The sequence below is a fragment of the Chaetodon trifascialis genome, chromosome 7 (genome assembly GCF_039877785.1).
Source record: "Chaetodon trifascialis isolate fChaTrf1 chromosome 7, fChaTrf1.hap1, whole genome shotgun sequence".
Taxonomy (NCBI): Eukaryota; Metazoa; Chordata; class Actinopteri; order Chaetodontiformes; family Chaetodontidae; genus Chaetodon; species Chaetodon trifascialis.
This window is the reverse complement of record NC_092062.1, coordinates 22283854-22310823: the sequence shown is the minus strand read 5'-3', so window position 1 is coordinate 22310823 and position 26970 is coordinate 22283854. Positions and strand designations below refer to the sequence as shown.

The 26970-nt window shown below is 42.4% G+C and overlaps 1 protein-coding gene and 1 pseudogene across 2 annotated transcripts; one reads left to right on the top strand and one right to left on the bottom strand.

The window, feature by feature from the left end:
- Nucleotides 1–25437, top strand: part of LOC139334448 (trypsin-1-like) — a 29287-nt pseudogene extending 3850 nt beyond the window's left edge.
- LOC139334446 (trypsin-1-like) lies at nucleotides 18235–19687 on the bottom strand. 2 transcript variants are annotated; one of them, XM_070967328.1, is made up of 6 exons: nucleotides 19648–19687; nucleotides 19306–19456; nucleotides 18946–19196; nucleotides 18708–18844; nucleotides 18453–18554; nucleotides 18235–18282 (listed from the first exon to the last, which is right to left on the bottom strand). In XM_070967328.1, the coding sequence occupies exons 1-6, from the start codon at nucleotides 19685–19687 to the stop codon at nucleotides 18235–18237; spliced, it is 729 nt and encodes a 242-aa protein (XP_070823429.1). The 2 variants fall into 2 exon arrangements, with proteins under 2 accessions (XP_070823429.1, XP_070823430.1); XM_070967329.1 differs by having other exon boundaries at nucleotides 18708–18834; nucleotides 18954–19196.
- Nucleotides 25438–26970: the final 1533 nt, after the last annotated feature.

Genomic DNA, 26970 nt, shown 5'->3' with positions numbered 1-26970 from the left:
CAGTTTCAGAGAGCACAGTATTAACAACGTGCATAGTCAGGGTTGTGCTACTGACATAATTGATAGCTGCTCGACATTGTTTGCACATTGCGTGCGTTTTGTCCAGTTTACCTTCTCGCTTGAAAAACCCAAAATATTGCCACACGTTTGAGTTGTGTGTCTTTGTCGGTGCACTGAATATCTCCCCGCTGCTAACGTCCTTACTCAAATGTCTGTTATTAGAGCTGTTATTGCATTTCTGTCCAGGGGCCAAAAACACGGCCACACTTGGATGGAGGTAACTGTTGAGGCATAAATGAATAGCCCATTTGTTCTCTATACATACTGTATTTGTCTGTGAAAGTTACATAAAGGAACCCAAATCCTGTACAAAGACCAAAGTACAAATATAATCTTTGGATCACATCAAATGAATGTTGTTTTTGGGTGGGGGTGTGTCGAGTTATTAAAAGTTCATCCGCCTGAACTCGACCAGGCTTGGCACAGAGGACGCAGGAGTCAACTCAATTCACTTAGTCCTTTCTTTTATTTGACTTTTTCTTTGATGAATCTATATCAGGTTGATAACCTCAAAAGAGAAAACAGAAATCAGTTTCAACACTTTAAATCATAATCATAACAATACACTCAGCTCTCTCTCTTAGCCTACGCAAATTAACCAAATTCAGATCTGTCTCTTCAATCAAATCAATCTCATATGAACATATAATTAAAGTACATAAAACACTCATACATACCAATAGCGTCAAGCTGAACCCAGGGCAGACAAAGGCGCCCAGGTGATCAACCAAGGTTAATCAGCATGGTGCTTCTCACTTTCTCCCTGAAAAGTGAACACTCTGACCCTCTACTGCCCTCTGGCACATATCTCACACTCAACTTAACATTCAACACATACTCACCCTGAAAAAAAACCAGCATATAATTGCAGCATATAATGCATGACTCAACACCTCCCACTTGAGCTCCTGGTTAATGAACCCAGGGAGGTCACACCAGTCCTTCACACCTCTGCTTGTTCTTCAGTGGGAAGTAGAATGACAAGACGTCTTATATCTCTATGAAGAATTGTGGCTGGGATTTTTGTTTGAAGCCTCTTGGTTTTTTCATTTTTTGCCCTTGCAGGTCCTCCTTTGCTGTTCAGCTTTGTGGTGGGAACAGGATAGCTGGGGAAAGTTTTCACAAGCACATCTCTTACAATGCCTTTGCTGTCAGCACTGACACTGACCACTCTAGCCAGCTTGTACTGTCCTCTCAGGGCATTTTTGGTCAGCCAACCAAACCACATCTCCAACAGCAACATTTCGCTCTTTGGTGTACCATTTGTTCCTTATGAAAAGATTAGGTCCAGCCAATTGGCTCCACTTTTTCCAAAATTTGCTTACCTCTGCTTGAATAATTTGAAGTCTTTTGTATGGGTAGCCATCAAACTGGAAGTCTCCAGGGTCTCCCTTTGGATTGACACATCCTAAAAGTAGAGAATTTGGTGTGATGTACTCAACACAGTCTTCCCTGCTTTTAGTTCTTGCATCAATGGGTCTCTCATTTGCAAGGTTGGCTGCCATGAAGAGAAAAGTTTGGAATTCTCCCCATGTGAAAACACCATCACTACCAAGGTTGCTCAATGCACGCTTCACTATTCTGACAGCTGCCTCTGCTGCACCATTCCTGTGGGGAGAATCTACAGGGTGAATCTTCCATGACCATTCTGTTGCATGCCTGGCAGCTGTGTCTTCAAGTTCAGACTTGTTTAGTTGGTCAAGGAACTTATGAAGCTTCTCCAAAGCAGGTTTGGCTCCCACAAAGTTAGTGCCAGGGTCTGACCATAGTTTCCTGGGGTGTCCTCTTAGTGAAGTGAACCTTTGATAGGCCAGCAGGAATCCTTCAGATGATATGTCACTCACCACTTCTGTGTGTATGGCTCGGGAGGCCATGCAGCAGAAGACGATTCCCCATACTTTGAGTCTCGTTCTTTTCTTGACCTCATCCTTCATTTCATAAGGGCCGAACAGGTCCATGGTGGTGAATTCAAAGGGTGCAGCTGGGCCTGTTCGCTCTAGAGGCAGGTCAGCCATGATTTGTTGACACTGTTTTGCCTTGTTTTTCCTGCAGACCACACAGCTGTCAACCATTTTCTTGGCAAGTCTTTTATTACCCAGGCTTTTTTCCTCATCCGGAGAAGGGTTCCTGCTACTCCTTCATGGTTTGCTTTTTGGGATTCTTGTGCCAGCAATGTAGACACCCATGCTTCAAATGATAAAACTGGCATTACAGTCTTATCTTCATTGAACATCTGAATTCTGCCTCCACAAACTTGCAGTCCAGAGTTCACATCTTTTTATACTGCCAGTCTGTTAAGAGTTGTGTCTGAAATCTTTTTGAGCTGCGAGGAAGAGGTCTTTGAGTGCATCTTCATGTTCTCTGACAGTCAGTACAGCTTGCTTGGGTAATATTTCCTCCCATTTTGACTGTTTTGGGGCCTGGCACTTCCTCTTCAACCACTGTTTGGCAGACAAACCCAGGCAATGACTCTCACCAGTTTGGACAATCTACTGAATCTTCTTACTTTCAGAAGATCTTTTACCCAGCCAGTGGGCTTCTTTCCTAGAAGAAGAGTTGGGGTCCACTCTTTTATTTTTCCTGAGTGACCTGTAGGTCTTCTTTCTGCTGACACCTTGCTTGAGCTCTTGTTAATGCACCCTCTGGAGTTTGTTTACACTCTCCCTGGCATGAGCTGCAACCTCTCCAGCTGATTTTATAGGCCACTCCTCCACTGGCCACTTCAGGAACTCTGGTCCATTTTGCCATGTGGAATTTTCCACAGTGCCCCCTCTTGTTATGATGTTAGCTATGTTCAGATCTCCACAGATCCACCACCAGTCTTGCACTGGTCCAGCCTTCTGGATTTCACCCACTCTATTTGCAAAGAAGGTTTTGTAGCCATAACTGTCTCTTTGAATAGCCCCCAGGACCGTTTGACTGTCAAGTAGATGGAACCATCTCTCAATCTTCATTCAAGTGTGCTTTTCCACATACTTCCTAATCCTGCCTGCAAATAATGCACCACAGATCTCAGCCTTAACAGCTTCTCCCTTCTGATCCAGGGGTGTCAGCTTGGCTTTTGATTCCACGAATCGAACTTCAGGACCTTGACTTGTCTCCCATCTTAAGTACATCACAGCTCCATAGGTTTTGTCACTTCCATCAGAGAATGTGATGCCCCAAGGATTTCCTTTCCAGTCAGCTGGTGTGAGGCTCCTGTGGAATCTTAACTGTCCAAGCAGCACGTATTCTTCAAAAAGCTGTATGGCTTCTTCCCTGAGGCTTTCTGACAGAGGTTGGTCCCAGGTCTCTTGGGTTAGTTTACCACACTCCTCTTTGAGAAGATTTTTTCCAAGTCTCATCTTCTTCTTTCTTTTGGAAAAGTTAACTGAGGTTAACATGTAGAGCTTGTCTTCATCCATTTGGTAGCCAATACCCAGGGCTTTGTTGTTTTCGTCCCTCATTTGATTTGGAAGAATTAAGGTTCTGCCTTGTTTCTCTTTTAGGATCTCTGTCTCCATTCCTTGCCTCCCACTTTGCCCTGACCGGACCCATGGTTTGAGGAAGAAACCTCCAGCTCTCAAGATCTCTTCAACTCTTTTTGTGATTTTATCAAGTCTATTTAGGTCATTGTGGGAGGTTAAAAGGTCGTCCACATAACTGTCCTCTTCAATGACTCTACGTTCATCCTCCAAGTGAACAAAGTTGGGCAGGCTTGCTGTTTCCCTCATAGCCAACTGAGCAATGCAACCAGCAGGTCTGTCCCTGATGTTGACTCTGGTAATTGCATATTCACTTATCTCTTCATCTGGGCTGTCCCTCCAGAGGAATCTGTGAAGATGCATCTCACGCTCCTCCAGCTATACGGAGTTGTACATCTTTTTGATGTCTCCTAGAGCTGCATGCATCCCTTCTCTGAACCTCAGAAGAACAGTTCTGATAGGGTTGAGAACATCTGGTCCCTTCAGAAGAAGATCATTCATGCTCATGCCTCTGTATTTCTGGCTAATATTCCATACAATACAAACTGGTGTTGTCACTGAATGAGGGTTTGGTGCCACCAGGTGGCTTACATACCAAACTGGTCCATCCCACTTGTCCATGATCTCGTTGGTGAGTTTCATCGCTGCACCTCGTTCAATCATCTCATGGATCTGGTTAGCATATGCCACTCTCCAGTCTGGCTCTCTGCTCAGTTGCTTTCCATCCTCAAGAAACAAGCCTGGACTGCACCTTTGTTGTTTGGGAGAGGGGTGGATCTACAGTCCAAGGATATTTTGCATCCCAGTGTGGAGATGGTGTGTGAGCATCCCCCTTCTTGTATGTGAGGCCTGGTGGACAGTTTCCACACCTGCATCCTCCACACCTTGGCTCACATGCAGCTCCGATGCTGTCCCAGTGCCACCACTCAAGGAACTCACGGTTACTGGCAGCTGTAAACTTGGTCTGAGCCACATCCCCCTGCTGTAACTGGGCTGTGTCAGTTGGTGGACTTCTGATTTCTTGATATTTGACAGCTGCTGTCCTCATGGAGCGAGCAAAGTGTGTTCTGGACTCATATGCTGCTACTTCCACTTCTTCAAACAAGTCGGGATGTGCTCCACCCACCGTCTTCCCCAATGGACTCTCCCACAAGATGAGGTCTCCAATGGCTCTTACCCTCTGGGGAGCGAGTCTTCCCTCCCGGTGGCTAATGAGGAGTTCAACCTCTTCTGGCCTTTCCAATTCTTCAAGTTCTACTTCTGGGAAGAATTTTTTCAACTTCTCAGGTTCAATTACTTGATGCACTTTGGCGATTTCATCCAAGCCATAGCAGACCAATTCATGAGCTCTCTCTGTTCCTTTAGGAGTCTTGACTCTGACTTTCAGGAGATACCTTTGTGTTTTCACATTTATGGTCATTCCACCAACCCCATACACAACTAAGTTTATCTTCTCATTTCTTAACCTCAGTCTTTCAGCAGCCTTGTGGGTAATGTAGTTTGTGTCTGAAGCAAGCTCAATTAAAGTACCAATTTTGTGCCCTGTATTTACAGTGACTTTCATCAACATCATGATGACAGGAAGTTCAGAGATCCCATTTCTCTGCAGAAACTCAGACTGGCCTGAAGCATCGGGTGTCACTGTGGTTTTGTTGGTGAAAGCCTTTCTGCATCGATCTGCCATTCCTGGGGAAAGTTCAGACAAGATCTCTTGTTGTTCCTCTGTTAGTTTGCTTTCACCTTTGCTGTCTTTTCCACTCTTTCCCTCTTCACCTCTTCTGACTTCTCCTTTTGGGCAGAGGAAAAAATGGTGGTCTGGGTCACTGCCTCCTCTTTTACAGTCTTTATTTCTGCATAGCAACGTGTCTCTGCAGTATCCATCTTCATCATGGCATCCTAGATATTTCCTGCATGCTCCCAGCTTTTTTAACACAGCTTTCTTTTCAGGTAACTTCAGTCTTTTGAACTTTCTACGGAAGAAGATTTTGTTGTTGTGCCCCCTGTCACCACAGACACCACATACCTCATCAGGCACTCCTTTCTTTGTGGTTCTTGTTGAGGCAATCTTTCTCTCATACTTTTTGTCTGAATGATCAGATTTCTCCATCTTCTCCACAGTTTTAAGTTGTTTGAGTCTCTCTAATATTTCTTCTTAATTTTTCAGGAACTTCAAGAGCATGTCAAAGTGGTTGTCTGATGTGACATTGTTTCTGGGTTCAATCATGAACATCAACCAGTCTCTTTTAATAAAGTCAGGCAACTTGCTTTCAATGGATTTAATTACCAGTGGGTTCTTTAAGGCTCCAGAGTTTCCTAACTCTGTGAGATCTGCCAGGGCCTTCTCCACTGACTGTATGAGATCAATGACCTTTCTTGGCTGGTTCCCCTTCACATGTGGCATCTTCTCCAGTTCTTCAAGGATTTCCACAGTAATGGTTGACTTATTACCATATCTATTCTCCAGGACTCTAAACATGTCATTGGCAGTGGTGTAGGTTGAAAGTCTGAGGTCTTTTGAGATTTTATCAGTTACATTCTCCAAGAGTTGAATTTTCTTAACTTCAATTGATCCAGATGGCTCCCCCTGCTTTTGCAGTCTTTCCCAGTATTTCCTCCATTGGTGATATTCTCTCTTGCTTCCACTGAAAATAGGTAGAGTAGTTGGCTTGATTCTCACATTGGTGTGGATGCTGTTGGTTGGGATAGTAGTTTCACTCCTGTTCTTTGCTCAGCGATCTTCCGTGCAGTCATAAATTCAGCTCTCCTTAATTCAAGCCTGTAGTTGGATGCTCTTAAGTCCTTGACTCTTCCATTAAATTCATCCTTTGATTCCACAGGGACCCATCTCTCCCATGTTGACATTGCTGAGATGGCCTCTTTTATTCTCTTGTCCAAGAGAGTGAGGTGCACTTCATAGCCCTCTAAATTGGCACTTTCCACAGGTACATTAATTGCTTTATCATTGCCTTTTTCTGCTTCCAGGATTACCTCATCAAGTTCACTTTTCCCATACCTTGACCACAGGTTTGTTTGAACAATGTCTCTTATTTCTGCCAACTTTCTTTCACTTTCTTCTACAGATCTATCAATGTCGGCCTCTTGCTGTTCATCAAGACCTGCTTCTTCATCCTCAGTCTTAATGTCAGCCCCCAGTCCAATCCCATATTCATCATTGGCATCGAGCATCTTTCTGAAACAGTCTGAGAGTTTAGTGAATTCCTCCTTTAACTCCACTTGAAGCATGCTGCTTGCTCCTCTCGAAATGAAGTTAGCTTGTCTGGTGAAGCTGCTTTTTGCAGTGGTCCTCTCCTTTTTGAGCTGCTGGACCGACTTCTCTCCCTCAAGCTGAACCCAGGGCAGACAAAGGCCACCCAGGTGCTCAACCAAGGTTAATCAGCATGGTGCTTCTCACTTTCTCCCTGAAAAGTGAACACTCTGACCCTCTACTGCCCTCTGGCACATATCTCACACTCAACTTAACATTTAACACATACTCACCCTGAAAAAAAACAACAGCATATAATGCATGACTCAACAGGGTGGGAATTATGTCTTTCCTGATGCCACTTTTTGTGAATCTGTACATATCTGGGATAATGTGATCTTGTGTGTTTACCTTTTGTCATGCTTCACTCATGTTTAGAACAATCCTGCAAAAAATGGGATTGACAAAAAATGATTGACAGGTGCTGATGGTTTTTATGTTTATTTGATTACATTCTGTGTTGTTAGATTTAAATTGTTAATTCAAAATATTCTAAATTAAAATCTTATAACCTCGTTACATCATCTATTTCATTTCTTATTTACAATTAGTGCTGTCAGGCGATTCAAAAAATTAATCTAATTAATTACAGGATTTGTAATTAATTAATCTAATTAATCGCATTTTAATCTCATATCTGCTAAAGGTCCCCAAATAAAGAATTTGAATTCTAGGACATTACAAAATTGTAGTGCATGACTAATCAATTGAATACACCAAGAAGAGAAGATTTGATATCCACATTTTTATTGGTGAAGTGTGCTTCATAAATGAAATTCAGATGACGCTATCTGAAACGCCTCTTTTAGGCCCTCGTCTTCCACGATTGAAACTGGCCTGCAATCAACAGCAACCCACTTTGCGATTGAGTTTGTCAGTTTTTCTGTCGTGGCTTTGCTCATTCGTTTTCCTAACTCAGCAAGTGTGGGTTGGCGGAGTGAGCTCACGGTAGCGCTAGCGGCACTAGCAGCAACTACATGTTTAGCGTTTAAATGATAATTCAGGCTGGAGCTGCTACGGTGATAGGAAAATTCTTTTTTTACACAAGGTACAAATCACTGCGTCCTTGTTAATAGTCCCGTCTTTGTTCTTTTTATAAATAAACTTGCCATTCAAAGGTCCAAGTATGCTTGTCTCGCTCTCCGGTGTCGCATCCATGTCTGTTGTCACCCTGCTTTTGACTAGTGGCGCAGGTAATATGCGACCTGCCACTGCCCTACGGGTCACTCAAAGGGCCAAATTTAAAATGCTTGCGCATTGACTTGCCACTCATGATTAATTGGGTTAATTTTTATAGCGCGTTAATTTGCAGCGTAATTAATTAATCTAATTAACGCGTTAAACTGACAGCCCTATTTACAATATAAGTAGACTTTTGAACTACTTTTCAGTGACAACACAATTAGTTTATTTTTTCTGTGATATTTACAGATATTTACAAAGATACAATATGAATATTTCTATTTACAAGTGGGCATTCTTATAATGTACAACTATTTACAAAAGATCAGCAGAAATGACTATTTACAGAGATTTGCAGATTTACAGAGAACATATATACAGTTGAGGCTGAGAAGGAGTTCCTGGTGGTGCTGCAAGATTATTGAAGCAAAAAGTTTCCTGTTCTGATAACAGTGACCATCAGGACCGCTTGGAGGCTTGATCCTCACATGGCAGCCGTCGATTGCTCCAGCAGCTTTTCAAAAAGCTCTGTGTCTTGCCAGCCCTGCAAACCCCTGAGTTACTGTCGCCAGGTCTTCTGTGTTCTTGGGGAGGTAGATGACCCTGTGGCGAATGGCCACCAGCTCCTCAGTAACTCGATGGATGATGTGGTGAACAGTGGAGCGAGGCCTCCCAAACACCCTTGCCACCACAACTGGAGGATGTCCCACTCACCAGCCAGAAGAGACAGACCAAGGTCTCTATTGTGGCACCCATCCATGTCGTCTCTCCTGGTGGAGAAGCTCCAGCAGCACCACCAGGGACTCTCTGCTCAGCCTAAAATCTTGTCTGGTGTCATGATCATTGAAAAATAATAGCAGAACAGGAACACTGATGTTTATGCAACAGTACATCACCCTTGCCTGGATGGAGAAAGGAGGGTAAGAACAGGAGGATTAAACAAGAGCAACTGAATTTTAGTTGATGTGACAACTCTAGTGAATGTTAATGCTTAGACCAGTAATGCTTCATTTCTCCGTCTATTACACTTTGGCTGTGATGAACGAAGTAATGATTAGGATTCAGATGCAGACTCAAGTATAGCGTGACCGGTAAAGGGTTTATTGTAACAAGAGTTCAGGCTGACTCTCGAGTTAATGGAATGGAGGTGGATAGTAGAGTGGTGAAGGCGACGTGGTGGACAGGAGTCTTTGTAGGTTGAGGTGCCACGTGGTGATGCAGTGCAGGAGAGGACACAGAAGGTGGTGTGGGCTAGAGGCAGGTGGCCGAGCAGGGTCCAGCGGCGAGGTGGCAAGGATGGAAATGCAGGGAACAGGACACCAGTAGCGGGAAGCGGAGGAACCTCTGCAGGGTGGAGATGGAAGAGCGTTCCAATGAGCAAACACGAAATCAACAAACAAACTATCACAAGAGCATAGTATTCACTGAGAGTCACGTAGGGGGCCAACTATACCACTGAGAGGCGGAAATAATTTGGCGACGAGCCCTCCGCTGAACGCCGGCTTTATCCCGTCCGGGATAGAGATGGGAATCAGCTGCGAAGTGCCAGCTGCCCAAAACTCCACCCAACCTCAGCCAAAAAAGGACTACACACAAAAAGAAAACCACCCCCACACACTATAAAGGAAACTAGCAAAACATAAATATCGCACCAATCATAACATTGGCTTCTCAATATGGTTCTGATGTTTAATAACACAACGTTTTAATAGGCTATTGAATTAAGTCAGGGTTATTTACAGGGTTCGTACACATTTAACTATTCAATTCAAGTACTTTTCAGATCTTGAAAACATAGCATTAAAATTACAGCATACAGAAGTATCAAGACTCATGGTTAAATGACATATATGTCAGTCCATAGTTTATATGGCAAGCGTTTGTCACTAAACGGTATCGTTTATTAACAGGTAATGTATGAACATTAATATGGGTTAAAATAGCCAGTTAATGTTACGTCCCCACGGCGCTCTCCCAGCCGGAGATAAACGAGCCGCCGGTGTCGCAAAACCTCTGGCTCCATTGTCGTCTGTCGTCTGTCTGTTATGTTTCCGTCGTCTGTCGGTTATATTTCTGTTGTGTCGTTTGTCGTCTGTGAAATTTTTGTCTCCGTACGTTTGTTTTTCCCGGGTTAGGAAGGAAGAAGTTATGACGTCGTGACGCAATCAGGAAATGCTCCGCAGGCTAGACCGTCCCATTTACCGATAGTTGATGCGGCCGACGGAGGATGGACAGTGAGAGGACTCCACCTGGAACCCGGGTTTATAACCACAGTGCCGCCCTGCTCTCCAGCCGTCCTCATTGGTCAGTGAAGAGCCAATCCGTGAAGCAGGGGGTTGGATTAGGTGATTCATTTTCAGAGTTACTCAAGATAAAATAAAACACTTTTCATTCCAGAAGTCAGGATGGCTTTCTAGACAGCAAATTTGGAAAGTCATGAATATAGATCAAAATATTATTAGCTCCTGGATTATGTATCCATTCATGTATCACATAAAAAGGATTCTTCTATGATACATAATATCTGGACAGTGTGTTAATTTAAAAATGTTTTTTGCTGTGTTATCACAGGCTGCACGGTGGCACAGCAGGTAGTGCGCGTGCCTCACAGAAAGAAGGTTGCCGGTTTGATCCCCGGGTCAGATGGGGCCTTTCTGTGTGAAGTTTGCATGTTCTTCCCATGCATGCGAGGGTTCTCTCCGTGCACTCCGGCTTTCTCCCACAGACCTAAAACATGCTCATTAGGTTAATTGGTGACTCTAAATTGCCCTAAATTGCCTAGGTGTGAGTGTGAGCGTGAATGGTTGATCAGCTGGAGACCAGTCCAGGGTGCACCCCCACCTCTCACCCGTTGACAGCTGTGATAGGATCCAGCCCTCCCGCAACCCCAAAAAGGATTGGCGGTATAGAAAATGAATGAATGAATGAATGTGTTATCGCTTTGTCTTTTTAACATTAACATGAAAAAAAGGATTTTTGTCAAATAAAACATTTTCTAACTAAATTCCTACATTGTTACTACATGTCTCTTGATGACCACTCATGTCTTGTTTCATAAAATTATTAATTCTTTGTTTTCTTATTAATAGGACTGGCTTTAATCTTGACTAGCATGATGACAGAGAGGTTGAACATTTCAAGATTCTTTTCAGAAAACACCTGCGAAGCATTGTCCTTCAGTGCAGTTGCAGGCACTGTGCTGAAATAAAGTGACAGTCATACATTCTTTATACTTTATATATTATATACACTGCTCAAAAAAATAAAGGGAACACTTAAACAGCACAATGTAACTCCAAGTCAATCACACTTCTGTGAGATCAAACTGTCCACTTAGGAAGCAACACTGATTGACAATCATTTTCACATGCTGTTGTGCAAATGGAATAAACAACAGGTGGAAATTATAGGCAATTAGCAAGACACCCCCAATAAAGGAGTGGTTCTGCAGGTGGTGACCACAGACCACTTCTCAGTTCCTATGCTGATGTTTTGGTCACTTTTGAATGCTGGCGGTGCTTTCACTCTAGTGGTAGCATGAGACGGAGTCTACAACCCACACAAGTGGCTCAGGTAGTGCAGCTCATCCAGGGTGGCAATGCGAGCTGTGGCAAGAAGGTTGCCAAAATAAAGGGAACACTTAAACAGTTTGCGACGTAGCCAGCAGCTCTGTGAAGGACGCCAGTGAGAAGTTTTGTTTGTAATAAGAGTAGTTTGAATGAAATAAGTCAAACATAAAGCAATAACAGCACGCTACCAACGTTACTGGTACCAGACCCAAAAGACAAAAACTCACCTCCCTGTGGTGGTACTGCGTTTTGACCTGCCTGAGCCTATAGTGGTCTCAGGTATGTTGGCAGTATGCGAGTTCTCCCTCCCCACCCTTTTGAAACTGAGGGAGAGCATCTCCGGTCTGCGGGCCGACCTCAGGGAGAAAGACAAAATCCTCCTGGATTTCTCCACTGTCGCCACGACCCAGGCAAAACATATCGCCTACCTGAGGTGATCCGGCGCTGGTGATCGGAACATGGCAGCCACAAATAACACCACCCTGCCGTGGACGGGCTCGATCACCACCGGAACTCCAGCACCAGCACAGGCAGAGTCCCGCTGGCACAGACAGGGAGCCAAGCCTAAGACATTAGCACTTTGCACTTCCTGCCCTCGCCCCGAGGAGTCACTGGGAAGAGACTAATTATCTCCGGCCCGCTTCCCCCACCGCGCTATGGTGACGTCATCACCAGCCGGCTTCACCAGCTGCACCTGTGGCTGAAGGGTTACTGCCTGACAAGAAACATCCCGTATGTGGACAATTTTATAGCGTTTTTAAACAGGCCTTGCCTTTTTAAACGGGACAACCTACACCCCAACCAGGAGGGTTTTATCAGTCAACATTGACCTCACTGTCCGGTCCTGCACTTCAGCCACCTCCTGACTAACGGGTATGACTCATGCACACTCATGCACTCTGCCCCACACTCGCCCTCACCCTCACCCACTACATGTTTCACCCACAAGCCCCTTGTGAAAAAGAGCAATTTAGACCCCAATATTCTTAATAATTACCAACCTGTATCCAACTTACCTTTTTTAATTAAAATTTTAGAAAAACTGGTTTTTAACCAAGTGTCCCGAACCAGGCCGCACGGCCATGACAAAAGAGGGAGATGCACAAAAAGCCAATTAAACAAAGTATTTATTTAAAGAAAGATAACATAAACAAAAGCAACCTAATCTAATCATGGCGTGTGTGGTCTGTAAGATCAGTGGTGTAGGTGAGTGCATGCATGTGGAAGTATATGTGTGTGTTGTATGGTGGAATAAAGAAACAAGAAGCTCAAACAAAACGCCAGGAGCTGTTGCAGGCAAGGGAGAGAGAGGGAGAGAGAGAAAGAGAGAGAGAGAGAGAGAGAGAGAGAGAGAGAGAGAGAGAGAGCGCAAGCAAGCAAACAGGGAGGGTCGTCACACCAAGTAAACGATTTTTTAAACAAAAAGATCATTTTAGAAAGGTATCAGTCTGGTTTTAGGATGAACCACAGTACCGAGACAGCCCTATTAAAGATTGTAAATGACATCAGGTGCAACTTAGAAAAACACAAGCTCACAGTCTTGGTACTACTGGATCTAACCGTCGCCTTCGATACAGTAGACCATCACATTTTATTAAACAGACTGAAGCACCTGGTCGGCCTCTCAGGTACTGCTCTTAACTGGTTCGTCTCATACCTCACTGACCGACACTTCTTTGTAAGTTGGGATGCATGTTCCTCAGGTGCCCATGAGATCAAGTGTGGGGTTCCCCAGGGGTCAATTTTAGGTCCAACTCTTTTTAATCTGTACATCCTACCCCTCGGGGACGTCATCAGGAGACATGGCATCAGCTTCCATTGTTATGCTGATGATACGCAACTGTACATGCCGTGTCTCCTGATGACACAGGGCCTATTGATGCCCTTTTTAACTGCATTTTAGACATCAAGTCATGGATGGCAGAAAATTTCCTTCAGCTCAATCAGGACAAAACAGAGGTCTTAGTCATTGGTCCTGAAGGCCAGAGAGAGAAACTTTTACCAAAACTAAAAGATCTTAAACCAACACATTCTGCAAAAAGTCTGGGCGTGATTTTTGACTCTGAGCTTACTTTTATTCCACACATCCAGAACATAACAAAGATAGGTTTTTACCATCTTAAGAATATAGCCAGAGTCCGCCCGTTTCTCTCTCAGGCCAGCATGGAGGTGCTGATGCATGCTTTTATCTTTTGTCGCTTAGATTATTGTAATGCCCTGCTCTCTGGTCTTCCCAAAAAGAGTACCTCAAATTTATAACTACTACAGAATTCAGCCGCACGAGTGCTGACAAGGACCAGAGGGCGGGAGCACATTACACCAGTTTTAAAATCACTGCATTGGCTCCCCGTGCGTTTCAGGATAGATTTTAAGGTTCTTTTATTAGTTTTCAAATGTCTTAATGGTCTCGGGCCTTCTTATTTATCTGACCTTCTTTTACCATATCAACCCTTGCAGACCCTGAGGTCCTCTGGCTCCGGCCTCTTAACCGTACCAAAAGTAAGAACTAAAACACACGGGGAGGCAGCTTTTAGTCATTATGGCCCCCGACTGTGGAACAGCCTGCCGGAGAACCTCAGGGCCACAGAGACTGTTGATGTTTTTAAAAAGAGGCTCAAGACTCACTTTTTTAATCAGGCTTTCAAATTGATATGTTTGATTTATCTCATTCCTTTAATCGGGCTTCTTATCTAATCATACTTTAGTTGTATGTTTTAACGACATGTTTATTTACTATTTATTTCATTTACTCATTTTATTTATAGTTTATCTATAGTTTTCACTTATGGTTTAATTACTATTTATTTCCTTTACTCATCTCATTTCATTCAATGTTCATGTTTTATATGTTGTATTATTTTACCCTATTTTATTTATTTTACTTATTATCTTATGAACTTTTCTTCTTTTAAATGTTTATTTTTTTTAATTCCAGTGTTTCCTCGGCGGGTCCTCCACACTGAGAGATGTGTCTGATCTGTTGCAGGGGGTGCTGTCCTCGGGCTCTCTTGGCCCGGCTGGTCGGGCGACTCCCTACCTTGGTGTGGGGTCCACCGGTCTGTCGGGCTCGGGTGGGCCCGGGTGTGGGTGCCCCCTGTGCTCACAGTCCCAATTCAATTCAATTCAATTCAATTCAATTCAATTCAATTCAATTCAATTCAATTCAATTCAATTCAATTCAATTCAATTCAATTCAATTCAATTCAATTCTATTCAATTCAATTCAATTCTATTCAATTCTATTCAATTCTATTCTATTCTATTCTATTTGTATAGCGCCAAATCACAACAGAAGTTGTCTCAGGACACTTTCCATATAGAGCTGGTACAGACCAAGCTCTTTTATCTACAAAGAAACCAACAATTCCCCCATGAGCAAGCACTTGGCGACAGTGGCGAGGAAAAACTTCCTTTTAACAGGCAGAAACCTCGAGCAGAACCAGACTCTGGGTGGGCGGCCATCTGCCTCGACCGGTTGGGTGAGAGAGGAAGAGCAAGAGAGGGAGAGTGAGACAGACAGACAGACAGAAATGCAGTCAGAGAGAGAGAGAGAGAGAGAGAGACAGAGACAGAGACAGAGAGACAGACATGCAGTCACAGTAACAGTGACAGTGGATGTAATAACAGCAGTAGCAGTTGCAGTGGATGTCAGGCAGGGCCAAGGCAGGAGATGCAGCTGAAATCCACAATCCAGATTCAGCCACTGTCCATGGGAACCTGCAAGACGACAAAGCACAGAGACTCCGGGGAAGGAGCTAAGTTAGTAACACGCCGTGGTAGGACATGAGAGCGTGCGGATGGAGAGGGACAGAAGGACAGAGGAGCTCGGTGTATCTTTGGATGTCCCCCGACAGTCTAATCCTATAGCAGCATAACTAGGGGCTGGTCCAGGACAAGCCTGGTCCAGGACAAGCCTGAGCCAGCCCTAACTATAAGCTTTATCAAAAAGGAAAGTTTTAAGCCTACTCTTAAATATAGAGACAGTGTCTGCCTCCCGGACAAAGACTGGAAGATGGTTCCACAGGAGAGGAGCTTGATAGCTAAATGCTCTGACTCCTGTTCTGCTTTTTGAGACTTTAGGAACCATAAGTAGACCTGTATTCTGGGAACGCAGTGTTTGAGTAGGGCAATAAGGTACTATGAGCTCTTTAAGATAAGAAGGTGCCTGGCCATTTATGGCTTTGTAAGTAAGGACGAGAATTTTAAACTCTATTCTAAACTTTACAGGGAGCCAGTGCAAAGTGGCGAGTATTGGAGAAATATGATCTCGCTTCCTGGTTTTTGTCAGAACACATGCTGCAGCGTTCTGGAGCAACTGGAGAATATTCAGCAACGAATTTGGGCAGCCTGATAGTAAAGAATTGCAATAATCCAGCCTGGAAGTTACGAATGCATGGACTAGTTTTTCTGCATCAATTGAGACAAAATATGCCTGATTTTTGTGATATTACGTAGGTGAAAAAAGGCAGTCCTTGAAATTTGTTTTACATGGGAGTGAAAGGACATGTCTTGGTCAAAGATAACTCCCAGATTCTTTACAGTGGTGCTGGAGGCCAGCACAATGCCATCCATAACTGCTATGTCATCAGAAAGTGACTTTCTAAGATGTTTAGGGCCTACACCCTGATGTCTCTCGGTGTGGACGACCCCAAAGGTTGCATTCTCCTCAATCATTAGTGCCGTGCCATGTCTCCTTACCCGTGCTATTCTCAACAGTAAGAATGTGTGTGTGTGTGTGTGTGTGTGTGTGTGTGTGTGTGTGTGTGTGTGTGTGTGTGTGTGGGAGAGTATATACGTGTGTGTGTGTGTGTGTGTGTATATGCATGTAGTTGAGGGTGGGTGTTTGTACATACGGAGGGTGGGAGGGATGGGTTTTTAATGTTGCTTTATTTTGATTTAAATTGTTTTTTAACTCCTGTGAAGCACTCTGTGTTGCATTTTATTATGTATGAAAAGTTTGATTTGATTTGATTTGATTTGATTTGATTTGATTTGATTTGATTTGATTTGATTTGATTTGATTTGATTTGAAGGTTTGCTGTGTCTGTCAGCTTAGTGTCCAGAGCATGGAGGCGTGACCGGGCGACAGGCCAGTACATCAGGAGACGTGGAGGAGGCTGTAGGAGGCCAACAACTCAGCAGCAGGACCACTACCTCTGCTTTTGTGCAAGGAGGAACAGGAGGAGCACTGCTAGAACCCTGCAAAATGACCTCCAGCAGGCCACAAATGTGGATGTGTCTGCTCAAACGGTCAGAAACAGACTCCATGAGGGTGGTGTGAGGGCCCGACATCCACAGGTGGGGGTTATGCTTAGAGCCCAACACCATGCAGGACGTTTGGCATTTGCCAGAGAACACCAAGACTGGCAGATTCGCCACTGGCGCCCTGTGCTCTTCACAGATGAAAGCAGGTTCACACTGAGGACATGTGACAGATGTGAGTCTAGAGACACCGTGGAGAACACTGGTGCTGATGCTGGTGCAGCTGACCCTGGGTCACCCTCCTAATGCAAGACAATGCTGGACCTCATGTGGCTGGAGTGTGTCAGCAGTTCCTGCAAGACGAAGGCATTGATGCTATGGACTGGCCCGCCCGTTCCCCAGACCTGAATCCAATTGAGCACATCTGGGACATCATTTCTCGCTCCATCCACCAATGCCACGTTGCACCACAGACTGTCCAGGAGTTGGCGGATGCTTTAGTCCCTCAGGAGACAATCCGCCACCTCATCAGGAGCATGCCCAGGCATTGTAGGGAGGTCATACAGGCACGTGGAGGCCACATACACGACTGAGCCTCATTTTGACTTGTTTTAAGGACATTACATCAAAGTTGGATCAGCCTGTAGTGTGTTTTTTCACTTTAATTTTGAGTGTGATTCCAAATCCAGACCTCCATGGGTTAATAAATTTGATTTCCATTGAAAATTTTTGTTTGATTTTGTTGTCAGCACATTCAACTATGTAAAGAACAAAGTATTTTATAAGAATATTTCATTCATTCAGATCTAGGATGTGTTATTTTAGTGTTCCCTTTATTTTTTTGAGCAGTGTATATTCTCAATATAAACATTTGTTTTTTATATTTGCTTTATATATATATATATATATATATATATATATATATATATATATATATATATATATATACGCACACACACACACACACACACACACACACATACATATATATATATTTTTATTTTTTTTTTTTTTCTAATTCTATTCTAATTCCATTCCTGTAGGGAGCAATGCAACGAAAACAATTTCCCCTGATTCTGATTACAAAATACCCCTAAAGAGCAAGGATACTTAGCATATTTATCAATGTCTTATAATAAAGGTACATACTAGTTGGATTTTAAGTCATTCTTCTTGGGTACGCGAATAATTATCAATAATTCATAATACAATATGTAAGGAAAAATCCATGTGAGTGTGAATTCCATGAACATTTAAATCTCAGGAGGTATTTTTAATCATGTCACTTCTATCCAGGTGTCACATGGAGCAGTGTTGTGGTGGGCCTGGGGAAAAAAACGAGCTAAAAACTAAAATCTGCTCTTTTGAATTATTTGACATGGACACAAATGATGCTTGAAATTGTTTATTTACAGTCCAGTCCAGTACAGATGATGGAACATAACCTGCAAAGGATGCTGAGTTGTTTGACTGGACTTGTCGTTTGGATGACTTAATTGCTGGCCATGGTGCTCTGCAGCCAGTCGAGGAAGAAACAGACCTGTGAGCAGAAACAGGGCGAGGTTTGTCAGCGCTGACAGCCAGCGGCAAATACAATTAATTTTACCTGGACATGCACAGTGAGAAATTGAAATTTCAAACAGCTATTTCAATTGATAGTGATATTCAATTGACAAGTGATATGATATTCAAGTGATATTTTAAGTTTACCTTGACATAAACACCAGGGTAGCCCCTCCAAGCGCATCCGGCGCCCCAGGACACAACACCCTGCAGCTCACCGTTACACACAAGGGGGCCACCAGAGTCATTCTGAGAACAGAGAGGATAAGAACAATACACAGAATGAAATGAAAATGAACTATTTCAATCAACTTCAATACTAAAACTGAAAAATGTTAAATGTGAAGAAAATGTTGCACTGGTGTGGGACAAGGACCTCTGCAGAGTCCTCTTGGTACATACCTGGCAAGAGTCACCACTTCCATCCAGGTATCCAGCACAGACCATGTCGTCACTGATCTCACCGGGGTAGGCGTTTCTACAGACGCTCTGAGACAGGATGGGGATCTGCAGACACTGCAGCTTGTCGCTGTTAACACCTACAATGAATAAAACAAAGTGCAGATGAGGAAAGTTTTAATCAATAAAACAAATGGAAACAAAAGAAACATTCTGTTGAAATGCAGCAAATGTTACTCACCCCCGAACCTGGTGTGGCCCCAGCCAGAGACTGTGCACATGGTGCCAACAGGAGCACAGCTGGTGGGCAGAGCCACAGGCTGCACATACTGGTTGAAGACAGCGGGCCGGCTCAACTTGATCAACATGATGTCATGGTCTCTTCTGTTGTCACTGTAATTGGGGTGTTGGATGATGAGGGAAGAGCGGATGAACTGCTCAGTTTTCTCGTTGACCTTGATGTTGTGCTCTCCAAGATGCACCTCAACACGGCTGGAGAAGAAAGAGAGGATTATTGCAGCTGAGTTTCATGATGCCTCTCAAAATCAGTTTGATTCTAACATGCAGCACTTTGTCTTTAAAATATCAAGGAATGACATACCGCTGGTAGCAGTGAGCAGCAGACACAACCCAGTACTCATTGATGAGGGAGCCACCACACGTATGGTACCCAAGATTCAGAGACACCTGGTGGGGCTGGGAGTGGCGTGCGCACTCATACCCTCCGACGATCTTGTCGTCCTCAGCGGCGACTGAAAACAGACACACACATCAGTAACATATTAGTAGAAACAGATATCTCTATGAATGTAGAATATCCTTCTCCTTCTCATACTCAAAAATCCCCGCTCTACGGAGATTCTGTGTTTATTCTGGACAAAGTTCTGGAACTAAGGCCAAGCAGGAAAAAAGACATTCTGCTGGAAAAGAACTTCCTACTCACAAGCAACTCCAACGAGCAGCAGGAAGACCAGAGACCTCATTGTTCCTGTGTGATCCAGTTGATGAGGACTGCATTTGGAACCCTGCTTTATATCCAGTCAGGAGAGCTGCCCTGCTCTCTGCCTGTCCTCATTGGTCAGTGAAGAGTCAATCTCTGTCATGGGACATCAGCATGAAGTGATTCATTTCCAGAGTTAGGTCAGATAAAAAAACACATGAAACGCTTTCTTATCAGCAAATTTTGAAAGTCATGAGGGAAAGCAGAAATCATAGTTATGTGCAGTTGCAGACACTGTGCTGAAATAAAGTGACAGTCATACATTCGTTATATTTTATATATTATATTTATTATACTCAATTACATTTCAGAGAGCAGTATTGTTTTCAATCAGCTTCACTGTTCTATCCGCTGTAGTTCGTCAGCAAATTTATATTTTAAATGAAAAAATTATGACCTCTAAAATATGATTTATTGCTACGAATTAGTACTTGGAATTTAACTTAGGATCACTTTGTCCAACTCATCTCTATATATAAACCTCAATAATCAAACAGTCTCCAAGAACCATCATTCACAATGAGTACTACTACTACTACTACTACTTTTTTCAGGAAGATTTGAATGCAGGTTTTTCCATTGGATTATTGAGCATTATTCCTTTTTTTTTGTTGTTGTTTCTTCATACATTTGTCTTTATTTGAAATAGTTTGACTCCACCACCTACTTGCTGAAAGTTTGACTTGTGTTTCATCAGGTTGTTCAGGGACACAAGTCACCGTTATATTTAGATGTGCGTGGATGTAGTATCTCACAGCTGTGTGTTTCCCAGCACCTGTAAGCTGAAACTAAACTAAACTGAGTCTGCCTGTGGGGAAACAAATTATAACCTCTGTAAAATATATATATAGTACTCATTGATGAGGGAGCCACCACACGTATGGTACCCAAGATTCAGAGACACCTGGTGGTGTCTACTATATATAGTTTTGTTTTGTTTTGTTTTTCTTTTGTTTTTTTAAGAAATAGGTAGAAAGCAGTGGTGTGGAATTATTCAGATCCTTTAAGTAAAAATAGTAATACCACAATTAAAAATACTGAAGTTCTACATTTAAAATTCTGTTTGAGTAAAACTATTAGTATTACCAAAAAAATATATTCAAAGAATCAAAAGTAAAAGTACTTGTTAGGAAAAATGGCCTGTTCTCTGGGCCCTTAACGACCTTGCTTGCTAAATCTTTCATGCACAGGTTAGTTTTGTTGTGGGACAAATTACAGCTTTGTCTTTCTTATTAGTACACGGTGACATCATGTAAATTCCAGCATTACTTTGTACAACTCCAGCCTACTCAAAGAAAGTACACCTATGTCAAAACTGCACTTACAGTACACTACTGGAATAAATATATTTTCTTACATTACACCACTGGTAGAAAGCAGCAAGAAGATGTGTTTCATGTATGATTTAGAAAAAACAGAAGTTGGTTTCAAAAAAAAAAAGAAGTCTTCTGTAATCCACACAAAACACCCTGAATAAATATTGAAAAAAGAAACGAGGCAACTAAAGCAAAATAAATGAATATAAGATAGAAATTATTATAGAATGAAAATAATTGGATTTGAAAAGTGCCTTCAAAGATTATATGAGCTTTGTTTAAAGTTTAAAGAAAATCAATATTTTTATTTCACTTACGTTACTTTTTTTATTTTTACTTACTTTCCTCTTCACTTAATAATCCATTTGTATCAACAGTAATAACCTGCGTCCTGCTGAAAACTTCAACAGATTCTTCATAAGTCACATGGGCTTTCTGTCACTAAAAGCTGAAAATTCATTCTTATTTTCAAAATCTAGACTGATTTCTTTATTACCATGATTCTCCAAAATACCTGAAAAGATTGTGTACAGTAGATTAGTCAATTATTTAAAGGCTAGACAACAAAGAATTCACAACTGAGTCTTTGATGTGTCAAAAGCCTTTGGCACTATAGATCATAATATAGTATTAAATGAGCTTCAAGCCCAAGACGACACTGGACTTAACTGGTTTAAAAGCTACTTGCTTAATAAAGACAACAGTTTTCAGTTTGGTACTTGGTCCATATGGAACAGCTTTTCTGCTTCACTTCACTGTCACTCCTCAATTCAACAGCAGTGTGTTAGTGAGGTACAGGAACAGTGTATGAAAGCAGTGCAAATACATGTTATTGTATAATCTTTTCTCCTCCTTGGTATCTTTGTTTCTAGTATTACTTGTTTGGAAATTGTGTCCGTTTCTCTCCTTTAGATATTTGGAAAAACACTTAAATGTTAGGTGGGTTCTTTCTATAATTTCTATAATTATTAAGGCTATACAGCCGCCGAGTATTAGGACCCAGAGATGCAGAAACCAGAGGCAGGGATTGTGTAAAACCAGGAATTAATTTATTAACAAAACGAAGAACAGAAAACACGCTCTGCGAGCGGAATGATAAACAAACAAAAGGCGCACTCAAACGGAGTGGAAGACGAAGAAAACAAAAGACGCACTCAAACGGGGTGGATGAACTAAGGGAGCACCAACGAAGCGGGTATGGCACGAGGCACGCGTGGAAGCAGCAGACAGGCACTGAAAAGAAAAAACACAGCACGTAAGAGGCTGGAAAAAACGAAGGACAAAATAAGGACTTTTGATAACAAGAGAGGAAGACAAAGAGACTCGTACTTACGGACCAAACAACCAGAACTCGACATGGGAATGAGGAATAATCCGGCAAAGGAGAGGAGCAGGTCCATGCCTTAAATACTCTCCCTGATCAGGGAGAGTGAGTGCAGGTGAGTCGCCGTGGGAGGAGCTGGCAGCAGGTGAGGGGCTGCCCAGCCACGGATCCAGGGGTAGACAGACAGACACACACACAGGGAAAAGGGAGAGGAGACACACAGGGAGAGACAGGAAGCCAGGATCTTAACAATAATTTTCTATATTTTTTTTTTTTCATCACACCATTTTTTATGTTATTGGATATTTCTTCTCTTTTGTTTTACTTTTTTCTATTTATATGAACAACAACAAAAAAAAAAGAACAGTGGTTGAATGGTGGAGAGAATAGCTGTGCAGCACAATAGACATTGTGCTGCACAGCCACTCAGTATACACACAGACATGGAAAACAGAAAGATATTCGTTAGTTTGTTCCAGTGGAAACATTAAAGGAGGTAATAGTTGTATTTTCAGTGCCTGCAGTGAAATGCAACCTTGGCGTAACCACGAGGATGATTACAGCCCCAGGACATAACACCCTGCAACTCACCATTACACACAACAGGAGCACCAGAGTCACCCTAAAAGAAAGAAAGAGAATTATTATGATCACATTGTAAAACTTTGGAATGTTATATTTAATTAGGGCATGAATAAGAAAAGAGTTTAAAAAAAACTTCCATTTTCAATATATGGTAATAGAAAATATATACACAAGCACAAATCCTTGTCTTCTTCCAGGTGTCTGGTGCAGAACATGGGGACAGTCCTCATTAGACAAGATGGGGATGTCCAGACACTGCAGCTTGTTGCTGTCAGCAGCTGCAGCAAGAAAACAAAAGTGAAATGTGCATTAGGGATGGATGGCTGGAGATTGTAGGCAAACATGCATTTAGACAATCAGTGAATGAGAAGGTGTATCCAAACTTTTGACTGAAAGTGTAGAAAAGTCAGCCAACATAAAATCCTCGAGTACATGAAACTTTAATTTTAATAACCCTCATACAATGACTGGCACATAATGTGTGTATATGCTGAAATTAAAGTATTCAGAGACCTTAATTCCAATGTTCAACTCAGGATGACTACTGTATAAGATATAATACTAGAGTTCATTTTTCTAAAAAGCAATTTAACTTTTTCTCAAAAAGCAAATGAAACAGTCATTTAAGAACATCTATAAAAGTGAGAAAAAATACTATGAAAAATGCAACGGTCGACAAATAAAATAGTGTCCATAGCAGACAGATCTGCAATGAAATTAAACCCAAATGTCAGAATACTTAATTGTATAATAGTGCAGATTTTAATGCAGAGTTGCTGATTATTATGTAGTCAATTATAATTCTTTGAGGTGCTCTATCTAAAAATGCGTGGGCTGGTTTCCCTGTGAGAGTCACATTCAACAACTGTTGTGAACCAAACCACCTGCAGAGCTGCAGCCATGTTTTCACAGCACGAATCCATCCACATCAAGGTTAACCATCACAAGAAACATTCTGTGCTGACTACAGATGCAATCCCAAAAATAAAGTGTACTCATCAACAATGTCACATGGGATGTGTAGTTTAAAAAGTCACAGCATCATGTTAGCTATCTTGTGAAAGCAAGGAAGTGCAAGGACATTGCAGTTTTGTTCCTGAGATAAGTAAACCAATTTAAAGGACAGACATGCACTCAGAGCTCAATCAATCCATGTCATTTGAATAAAGCTTTTTCAAATAAATACACACATTTTCTGTTTCAGCGATTTTAGAATGCTTTTACGTGTGTATTTGCTGCATGTCCCTCCTTTAGAACTGCATATATGTGAAAGATTTGCCAATAATACAATTTCACACATGCAGTCGGTCAGTCCAAACCACCCACAGACAACTTAATATTTGTTTTTCCTATACCCACAAATCATTGTTCCAGGATGTTGATTGGTCAAAAATAACCTTGGAGGTGTGTTCAGCAGGGAACGAGGAAAGGAACCATTCTATAAAAAACCAGGACTCCAAGAAAAGTCTCTCATCAACAGGATCAAACAGCAACCATGAGGTCTCTGGTCTTCCTTCTGCTCATCGGAGCTGCTTGTAAGCAAACTGGGTTGTGTCTGACTAAAGACAAAGTGTTGCATGTTGGAATCAATTTGATTTTGAGAGGCATCATGAAACTCAGCTACAGTAATCCTCTCTTTCTTCTCCAGCCGTGTTGAGGTGCGTCTTGGAGAGCACAACATTGGGATCAATGAGAACACAGAGCAGTTCATCAGCTCTTCCCTCGTCATCCAACACCCCAATTACGGTGACTACGGAAGAGACCATGACATCATGTTGGTCAAGCTGAGCCAGCCCGCCGTCTTCAACCAGTATGTCCAGCCTGTGGCTCTGCCCACCAGCTGCGCTCCTGTTGGCACCATGTGCAAAGTTTCTGGTTGGGGTGAGACCATGAGCTCCAGTGAGTAACATTTTCTTCATTTTAACAGAATGTTTCAGGGCAACATTTGTTTCCATTTGTTTTATTGATTAAAACTTTGCCCATCTGCACTTTGTTTTATACATTGTAGCTGTTGACAGGAACAAGTTACAGTGTCTGCAGATCCCCATCCTGTCTCAGATCGTCTGTAGAAACGCCTACCCCGGTGAGATCACTGACGACATGTTCTGTGCTGGATACCTGGACGGAGGTACGGACGCTTGCTGGGTATGTACCAAGAGGATTCTGCAGAGGTCCTTGTCCCACACCAGTGCAACACTTTCTTCATATTCAACATTTTTCAGTTTTAGTATTAAAGTTATTTGAAGTTAAAATCTTTGTATTGTTCTTCTTCTCTCTGTTCTCAGGATGACTCTGGTGGCCCTGTTGTGTGTAACGGTGAGCTGAGAGGAATTACCCTGGTGTCTACGCTAAGGTAAACCAAAAATAGCTCTATATGGTCAATAACAAAGCTGTTTGAAATGAACGATATTTGCCACTGGCTGTCCATACTAACAAACCTCGTCCTGTCTCCTTTCACAGGTCTGCGTCTTCACCGACTGGCTGCAGAGCACCATGGCCAGCAATTAGGTTTGATCCTGCGATCACCATCCTCTGCTGCCTTTCATCCATCATTCGAACAACAGTGTTGTTGGAAAGTGCAGCCAATTTCCAAATGACTCAATAAAGTCTTTCACCTTGACTGAAACACACTTTCTCTTTCTCCTATTTTGCCTGTGTCTTCTGACATAATGGTATTATCATCACAATGCTTATAACCATGCTTTGATATTTCCCCAAATATTTATAATTTCATGCTCTTAAAGATACCGTTGAAACAAGGGAATTACTGGTTAACTTGTATCTGTACATATTTTATTTGGACTTCCAAACTGGTGAAATGACAAATGTTATTGGAAAAATAAGCCACACAACATGCTGCAGCTGCATGATTTGACTTAACTGTTTGTGCAGGACTCATCTGTGCTGCTGGTTTGAATGGGCATCAGACAATGTAGATGCAGATGATACCCAGCTATATATATCGATGAAAGCAGATGAACTCCAAGTGTCTTAAGGACATAAAGACCTGGATGATTTGCAACATTTTGTTACTAATTTCAGACAAAACAAAACAAAAAAAGTTAGAGTTCTTGGCCTAAAACACCTTAGAAACTCACTGTCTGATATGGGCTGAGGAAATGGCTGGACCCCAAATGCAAAACACAGATACTGACAATTTGAATAATAAAAGGATTTATTGTCACAAAAGGAAATATTAATCACTGAGAGACAGATCCAGTAAAGAGCAGGCGAGCAGATGAGGTGAGTCAGCAGGTTTTCAGGTGGTGAACTGGACCTTAAGAGACTTGGCAGGTTTCTACACGCAGAGAGGACCCAGAGACAGAAGGAGACCACACTTAGACCCCGTTTACACTTAGGGAAAACGCATATGTTTTCATGCAGTTTGGCCTCTCGTTTACACGCAAACGTAGTTTTTTTTTTCACGGAAAATGATCATTTTTAAAAACTCCAGCCAAAGTGGAGCTTTCTGAAAACGCCTGCTATTTGTCGGCGTGCAAACTGGGTTAACTGACTGAATACTTAACTCCATGTGAGCGACCTATGTTTACACTCGCGCCCATAGGTTTGGCATAGTTACGATGCGCTCGACGGCGTATTTAGCCGGGTTCATGTAAACGACAATACTTTTGAAAATAATGTTGTGTGCACGATGTTATTTTTAAAAACAGAGGGGCCAAAAAATTTGTTTTCCAAAATACCCTGCTACGTATAAACGTAGGCTCAGGAAGACTGGAGAGGTCATCTGGGTTTTTATCCTGTGGCTGGTAATTATGGATTGGCTGCAGCTGTGGTGGCTGATTGGCACGAGGAGCAGGTATAGGTGAGACGTGAATGCAGAGGAATCGCCCCATCCAAGCATGTATGCACACACACATGCACACATGCACACACACACACACACACACACACACACCTACACACACACACACACACACACACACACACACACACACACACACACCCTTTAGATTTCAGAGACTGCCTTTTTTCACCTTGTCTAAAAACGATGCAGATAAACTAGACCATGCATTTTTTTTA